General features: G+C 58.7%; 2 protein-coding genes across 4 annotated transcripts in view; one reads left to right on the top strand and one right to left on the bottom strand.

Annotated features, from left to right (window-relative positions):
• The window catches only part of CCDC69 (coiled-coil domain containing 69), a 7,429-nt gene extending 3,498 nt beyond the window's left edge, over nucleotides 1–3,931 (top strand). Inside the window, exons 8-9 of the mRNA XM_017728114.1 lie at nucleotides 1,225–1,229; nucleotides 3,776–3,931. Of these exons, the coding sequence (XP_017583603.1) occupies nucleotides 1,225–1,229; nucleotides 3,776–3,906 (136 nt within the window). The 3' untranslated portion in view covers nucleotides 3,907–3,931. The remainder of the gene's footprint in view (nucleotides 1–1,224; nucleotides 1,230–3,775) is intronic.
• The window catches only part of LOC103611529 (cationic amino acid transporter 2), a 6,918-nt gene continuing 1,294 nt past the window's right edge, over nucleotides 1,777–7,400 (bottom strand). For 2 of the 3 annotated variants that reach the window (XM_017728113.1, XM_017728111.1), the window contains exons 2-9: nucleotides 6,662–7,034; nucleotides 6,402–6,557; nucleotides 5,977–6,145; nucleotides 5,584–5,720; nucleotides 4,994–5,216; nucleotides 4,394–4,530; nucleotides 3,936–4,038; nucleotides 2,820–3,804 (exon numbers count right to left, since the gene is read on the bottom strand). In XM_017728113.1, the coding sequence (XP_017583602.1) occupies nucleotides 3,282–3,804; nucleotides 3,936–4,038; nucleotides 4,394–4,530; nucleotides 4,994–5,216; nucleotides 5,584–5,720; nucleotides 5,977–6,145; nucleotides 6,402–6,557; nucleotides 6,662–7,034 (1,821 nt within the window). In that variant the 3' untranslated portion in view covers nucleotides 2,820–3,281. Of the gene's footprint in view, nucleotides 2,573–2,819; nucleotides 3,805–3,935; nucleotides 4,039–4,393; nucleotides 4,531–4,993; nucleotides 5,217–5,583; nucleotides 5,721–5,976; nucleotides 6,146–6,401; nucleotides 6,558–6,661; nucleotides 7,035–7,400 lie in introns of those variants that run through there. The other variant, XR_001859905.1, reaches the window with a different exon arrangement.

Genomic DNA, 7,400 nt, shown 5'->3' with positions numbered 1-7,400 from the left:
TGCCGGGGCTCCCCTCCCTCCCTGTGAGCCCAGGGCTGCCCTCACAAGTGCCCCCAGTCGGGGCAGGGCTCCGGGCTGGCCGAGCCCTCGGGGCGCCTCATGGACCGGAGTGATGGAGCATTTCACGGGACGCTTACGCCTGCATTTCCCCAGCCCGTGTGGGGCTGCAGCGGGACCCTGGCCACCCACCGTGCACTCCCTGCACCCCTTCCCCTGGTGAGGGGCTGTCTGGGGGTGAAAGGGATCAGCCAGGACACAAAGACTTGCATTGGACTGGATCTGACCCAGTGCTTGGCTCCGAGTATAAACAACACCAGTGCTGCCCAGGCCACTAGGACAGGATGGGGACAATACAAGCACCGGGGGAATGAGGAGGGCACTGGGGACAGGGTATTAACCTCACTAGGCCGAGCTCACACCCACGCCCTCCTGTTCCAGTCACCTCCTCCTCCTTCAGCAAATGTCTCCCAGGTACTGCTCCTGCAGCCCAGGCATGTCCCAGCTCACTGCCACGAAGACCCCAAGCCTTCCTTGTTCCCACTGTCCATCAGCAGCACCACCAGTCCCATCTTCTCCCCCAAAAGCTGGACAGAGGCTGGAGCTGCAAGTTCAGGGAGCAAGCATCCTCCCAGGGGGTATCAGGCTTTGGCAGGTCACATCCCTCTGCTCGAGCCAGTGCATCCCCATCGGGGAATATGCTGCCAGCATGGCTGTGGGTCAGGGCTGGATGCACAGAAGCACTTTCCCCTGGGTGTGGTGGGAGTCACTGCTCCGGAGCTGTCACAGGCCTGTTCCCTCCCCAGGGCTAGTTAGCCAGGGCTGTACGTGTGTGTGTGTGTGTGTGCACCAGCCAAGGTGCTGCTGGCTGTAACAATTACAAATCTGTAAGAAGCAACAGCCTCAGGAATCCCATGTCAGTGGTTTGGGGGGAATGGTGCAAGAGCATCCCAGAGTGGGGCTGGTGCTCCACACCCCACACAGTGGGAAGAAGGGGAAGGGTGGGAGCAGGCGCCACAAAGACTCGACAAGGAAGCTCCAGAGGAGGCCCTTAAGGCCGATCCCCATTTTCCTTCCCTCTTTTCATTCATTTCAATGGGCTCCCAGCACAGGGCAGACCCAGCCCCTCCCAGCCTTGCCAAGGCATCAGGGCCACTGCAACAGCCACTTCCGTCCTTTGTGCTGACCCTTATCAGGAACAGAGCAGCTGAACGGGCAGCCAGGAAGGCAGCGTGGATGTGGGGTCCAGCTCTTACCCACACACCTCCATGGGGTGGCCAGAGGGGGAAATGGGGATGCCTGTTGTGTCAGAAACATGTCCCCCCAGGGCACCCTCTGCTCCACACATCATCCCTGCATCCCCCAGGTACTGTAGCAACAAAGCAGGGGATGCCCCAGCAAATCCCACCAGGGATCAGGATTTCTGGACAAAGGGATATGAGGCTGGTGGGGTCTGGCATCCTGCTCCGGACACCTGGTATCATGTCCCACTGCCCCACAGGCAGATCCTGGATGGGACTTGGAGGAATGTGCCTGGCTCTGGGAAAGGGGACTCTGGGAACTGAGGAGGAGGAATAAATGAGTGCAGAAAAGGACTTGCCCATGGTAAGGAGGGAAAAGCCTGGAGCAGGCAGTACCTTGGCAGTCATGGGGGGAATGATAGGTCAGCTCAGGCTGGGTGCCCAGGCAAAATGGAGGGTCAGGGCAGCACGAGAAGCCCCCACTCCACAGTGAGCAGCTGAGGGACCAGGGTGGGCGAGAGCAAAGGGGGCTGTGGGGGGCTGCAAGGAAAGGTTTCAAAGGAAAAAACCAAAACCCCAGCCCAGTAACAGCAGCAAAAACACTCGTGTGCTTTATCCTCTCCAAACAGAACTGCTTCTGCAGGGGCTCGCTGTGAGGCTGCTCAGGGAGGGTCCCCCGACTCGGGGAAGCAGCTCCTGCAGCTCTGACAGGGCTGGCCCCTTCTGTGGGATGGGACCCACAGCCCAAGGGGATTCCTTGCCCCCTGGGCACAGGATGGAGGGAGCCAGGCACTCAGGGACGAGCCATCTCCTTTTACTGCCCGGGAGCAGATGGGCACAGGGCAGTCCTGCAGGGCTCCAGGGCCACTTCTCTGGCTCTGATTCCCGGCAGCTCCCGGGGTCCTGTCCTTTCGGGCCAGTGGCTCTCAGTGCTGTGCCAGATCCCATAGCCAAAGTAAATGAGGAAACGTGGGAAAGGGCAGAATAGGGTGTGTATGGAGTGTTTCTCCTCCTTTCCCCCCCAATCACCAAGTGCTCGCCCCTTCCTTTGGGCCACATATCAGAGGGCAGGGTGTTCCCACCACCTCTGGACATCAAAGGTCAGCATCTCCTCCCTCCCCACCACTGTTCAGAGCAGTATTAGTGCCACGGGCTCTCAAACCACCAGAGTTCCACCCAGAGGGGCTGGTGCCAGCTTTGGAACCCCGTGAGTGGCCGTGCTTATCCAGAGCCATCCAGAGCAGGTACCGCAGCCAGGCGGCCGCGCTGAGCCGGGCCATCAGCACAGTGTTGATGGAGATGCTGAGGACAGGCAGGAAGGGCAGGCAGGGAACCTGCAGGGAGCACAAGGGTAAATTCCACAGCTAAATTCAGCTCTTTGCTGCTTTCACTAGTTGCCCACAGGCAAGGGGAAGCCCAGCCTGGCTGTGAGGCTCTGAGATCCAAGCTGGGACTGCAGCCTGTGCTGGAGAGGGATGCTTGTGGAGGGTGTTTTGGTTGACAGGTCCTGCACTGGGGCAGGAGGTACAGCAGGATTTGAGGTGGGAGGCAGCAAAGCACTCACAAAACTAAGCCAGGGTGTTAAGGCCGGGTATCTTTTTACTGGAGAACAGCTCTGATTCCCCAGCAGGCACTGGGCTCAGCTGGGAGATGCCCCTTCAGCTCTCAGGCCATGGGGGAGAAGAACCCTCATGGTCCCTATGGAGAACTCTGTGAGCTACATGCTGCCTCCAGCAGTACCTTATTAATGTGGATGCAGCAAAGATCTGCCTGACCTAACGCTGAGGGAACATCCCCCGGTGCCACCCTTTCCCCACAGGGCTGCAGAACTTGCCTGCACTCAGTGCCCCAGGACCTTCTCCCTGGGCATGTCCCACAGGCTGGGCTGGGTGCTCACCATGAAGGATGCTTTGTCCTGGTTCTGCTGCTGCCTCCAGATGAGAAGAGCTGCCACCAGGATCCCCAGGAGAAGCAGGGCCAGAGCTGTGATGCACCAGGCACCTGCAGCCCACAGGCAGGGCAGCCCAGCAGCGCTCACCCAGCTCAGGGCACAGGCCAGGGCGGCTGCAGAGGGACCACAGTGTCAGGGCAGCTTCCCTGGGCTGGGCCCATCCCTCTCCCAGGCTGCCATGGTGGGACAAAGAACAACCAGGGGACACAGCTGGGTGGCTTCTCGTGGTGGGTTTCGCTTTTCCCTCCTGTCTGGGAAGCAGAGGGAGTGGGAGGTTTCCTGAGGTCCTCTTGGGGCAGCCAGCTGCGTGGCCGTGGGGTGAGGGCAGGAAGGAGCCAGGCAGCCCCTGCATCTGCTGCTGGGGGGTTTCCACTGGGCAGGAACCTGCCAGCCCTTGCTACAGTAAGGATGCCCCCCATGGGTCCCCCCACACCAGCTCCCTGTGGAGCCCATCCATCATTCCCAGACACACCTACAGCTGTCAGAGCCCAGACCACCACAGCAGAGGAGCGAGGGGTGGGATGGGGGGGCGGCCGAACCAAGTGGTCCCACCAGAGCTGCACAGCTGGGACCTTCCCCACAGGAGTGTCCCAGGTGCTGGGTTCAGGCCAATACCTGAGGAGCAGACATTGGATATCAATGCACATAAACCTGCACCTGCAGTGCACCCAGGCCACAGCCTTGCCCCAGGCATGGCCCACATCAGAAGCTGGGTGAGCCCTGTCCCCTGTCCCCAGCAGTCTCACCTGAGCAGCAGCACACAGCCAGCCACCATCGAGTAGGCCAGCAGTGTGCCAATGGACATGGTGTCAACCAGGGCTTTCAGGTCAAAGAGAAGGGCCAGGAGAGCTGCGGGGAGAAAAGCCCTTTCAGCCTCCCAGCAGAGCTGGCAGTGCTGCTTTGCCCACCTCAGTCATACTGTCCTGACCTCCCCATGTCCCCCTGAGACCCACTGCAACAGAACCTCGATGAACTGGTGATGCTTTGGGCACCAGTACGAAGCATCCTGTCACCTCCTGCCTGGCAGTGCAGAGAGGCTGAACCAGTGTCTGGAACACCATCGAGGCCATGGTCCTGGCCCACCATGAGGAGGTCTGTCTCTGGGCAGAGAGACAGTGCTCAAACAGCTACAGGCAAGTGAGAGGGAGAGAGGACACCCACCAAGCCCTGCTCACAGTTAAGGGTAAGCCAAGCACTCACTCACCTGCCACTCCCCCAGACACCAGAGTTGCTACCACCGGGCACTGACGGCGACTAACTTTGGCCAGAGGTTTGAAGAGGAGCCCGTCTCGAGCCATTGCATACAGGATCCATGGCATGGGGAACATGGAGCCCAGGAGGCTGCATGAGAGAGGAGATGGGGGAGAAAAGGGGAGGAATCCAGGAGGTGCCATCCTGTCTTTTGCTCCCAAGGGAACTCCCATTCACCTGTATGTTCCATGACCTTCTCAAGACCATTCTGACAAGATCATCACCTTCCTCATCATCAGATGAGGGACATTATCAGGGAAGAGATGTCTGCAGTCACCAGGAGCCCTGTGCATGCCAGAACACCCCAGCCCACTCTTGTGGACACAGTGTCACCTGATCACTTCCTCCAGTGTCACACCAAGGGGTTTGGCTGCTCTCCCTGATCAGGAAGGGCCAGGCTGGGAACAACAGGATTTGTGTGGAAGGGATTTTGGCCAAGCAGGAAAGGCAAGGAGGAATTCAGGAGGAAGGGGTTGGGGACATCTCCTGGATGTGTTACAGATCCAGTCCCTTGCTCTGAACCATAGAACCGCCATCAGAGGATGCCCCTCACCTGGTGGTCAGGGCACACAGTGACCCCGCAGCCACAGTGTACTTTGCACTGCTCCAGCCAATGTACTCAAAAGCCACTGGGAGTGGGCTCATGGTGTCTAGGAGGTAGTAGGGCATCATCAGGGTGAGGGCAGCAGACACCTCAGAGTATGCCAGGAAGCAGATGAGGAGGGAGAGGATGATGCCCATGGGGATGGATCTCTGCGGGTCCCTCACTTCTTCCCCTGGGGAGGACAAGCTCAGCTGTAGGAACAGATGCTCATTTAATGTGCATGGCATGCTAAGAGCCCAGCTCAGGCTGGAGAGCAGATCCTATATCCCCCCAAGAGAGGACACAGAGACCTTCTAGCAAGGACCACTGGACCTCCTGAGCCCCAGGGATACTGGGATAGAGAACATCTCTCCTTCAGGATTAGCCTAGACATTTCACGTGGACTCTTAGGACGGGCAGGAGAGGGTGGCTGCAGCACAGAGCTGGGAATGTGCCCATTTCCCAGCCTTACACCAGTTCCCACGGCTGTGGGGACAGTCACTGCCACAGCCTCCCAGCCTGCAGGGGGGTCTCACCAGCAGCACCCCCACCTCACTTACCTGTGGTAGCGATGCAGTCAAATCCAACAAAGGCATAGAAACAGGTAGAGGCCCCAGCCAAGGTCCCAGTGAAACCATACGGCATGAAGCCTCCCACCCCAAAGGCACTGGTCATGTTGTTGGCCATGGACTGGTTCCTGGGAGGAGGAGGAAGAGTCAGGCAGCGCAGGGGGGTCAGTGCAATGGGATCCCAGGCTGGGGTCATCCAGGATGAACAGTCCATGCAACCTGCTCAGCCCTCAGCATCAACCCAGCAGGGCTTAGGACTTTGGCTCTTTGACACATTGCCAAGAGGGACAAACAGAGAAAGTGAGATTTCCTGGGATAAAGCACTGGGGGTTGATTTCCCATCCCACTCTGAAAGCAGCACAGGGAGAGTGAAGCCTCTCATACCCAGCCTTGTGGGCAGCTGCCTGTGGTAGGTCATCCTCCCTGAGCTTCCAGTTGCTTGTGTCACCTTTGATGAAGCCGCTCACTGTGACAAAGAGCAGGACAAGCACGTTGAGAGCTGTGAAGGCTCTGTTGACCATGGTGGACTCCTTCACTCCAAAGGAAAGAAGACCTGGAGAATAAAACATCAAAACTGGATGAGCTCCCTGGATGATGCCAGGGTAGACATTACTGGGGAGGGTGGAAAAGGGGGGCAGTGGTAAATTCAGGACAACTTGCAGATTTCCCCAGATTCCCTTTCTATTCCCCGTTCTTTGCTCAGGGAAATGGTAAAGTCTCAGATGGGGTCAGCACCATCCTAAAGAGCCCACAGTGGGGTGAGGAGCTCATCGTACCTGATGGAGGGTGGAACAGAAGGAGGCACCTACCTGCCAGCAGGACCACCAGGCCAGCAGCAAAGGCATCTGGGTGCTCTGCCAGCCCCACAGAGCTCATGGCTGCGTGAGCACCCAAAAATCTCCCCATCTTCTTGCCAAGGAGCTGGTCAAAGGTAGCACTCCAGGCCCGGGCAACGCTGGCAGTACCTGGGGAGAGGTGATGGCTGTGTTCTGGTGGTTCTGGGAGGTCTCAAAGGACACCCAGCAAAGCCACCAACACAGTGGTGAGAGGGATCGAGAGGGCCTTATACCGATGACGTAGGACAGCAGCAGGTTCCACCCAGTGAGGAAGGCCCAGAGCTCGCCCACTGTCACGTAGCTGTAGAGATAGGCAGAGCCAGCCAGGGGCACACGGGCCCCAAACTCGGCGTAGCACAGCCCTGCCAGGGCAGACACCACAGCTGCAATCAGGAAAGAAAGGACGATGCTCGGGCCAGAGCTGGTCTTGGCCACCTCCCCTGCCAGGACATAGACACCAGCCCCCAGCGTGCTGCCCACTCCCAAGGCAACCAGATCCACGGTGGAGAGGCAGCGGCGGAGGCTGGAGCCCTCTGAGCTGGCTGGGACTCGTTTTCTGCGGGAAAGCAGCTTCGGCACAGAGTGTAGGTGGCCACAGCTCGGCATCTGTGGGAGAGGAAAGCAGCAGGCATGAGGACACTGCTGCCCCACGGGCACTGACCACCCTGGGGATGTGACAAAAACCCAGCCTCAGTGATTTGCTTGCAGCTCCCACCATTCACACAGTGCTTCTGCACTCACTGGGTGCTGCCTGTTGTCTATCTCTGCCAGAAAAAACAGCCCATTTTGGAGCAAGATGGGGCTAAAGCAGCTGTGCTGCTTTCTCATCCCCAGTGACAAGTGGAGCAATGCATGACTGGGGTTTGTTTGGCTCTGTCCAACTTGTGAGAGAGGACAAGGACACCTGCTTGTCCCCCTGCCAGCTCAGAAAGTCCTGCTGCCCCAGAAGCCTCCCCAGCCGGAATACACAGC

The sequence above is a fragment of the Corvus brachyrhynchos genome, unplaced genomic scaffold (assembly GCF_000691975.1).
Source record: "Corvus brachyrhynchos isolate BGI_N302 unplaced genomic scaffold, ASM69197v1 scaffold21, whole genome shotgun sequence".
In the NCBI taxonomy this organism is placed as follows: Eukaryota; Metazoa; Chordata; class Aves; order Passeriformes; family Corvidae; genus Corvus; species Corvus brachyrhynchos.
The sequence above is the reverse complement of the archived record's forward strand: the minus strand, read 5'-3'. Positions and strand labels throughout refer to the sequence as shown.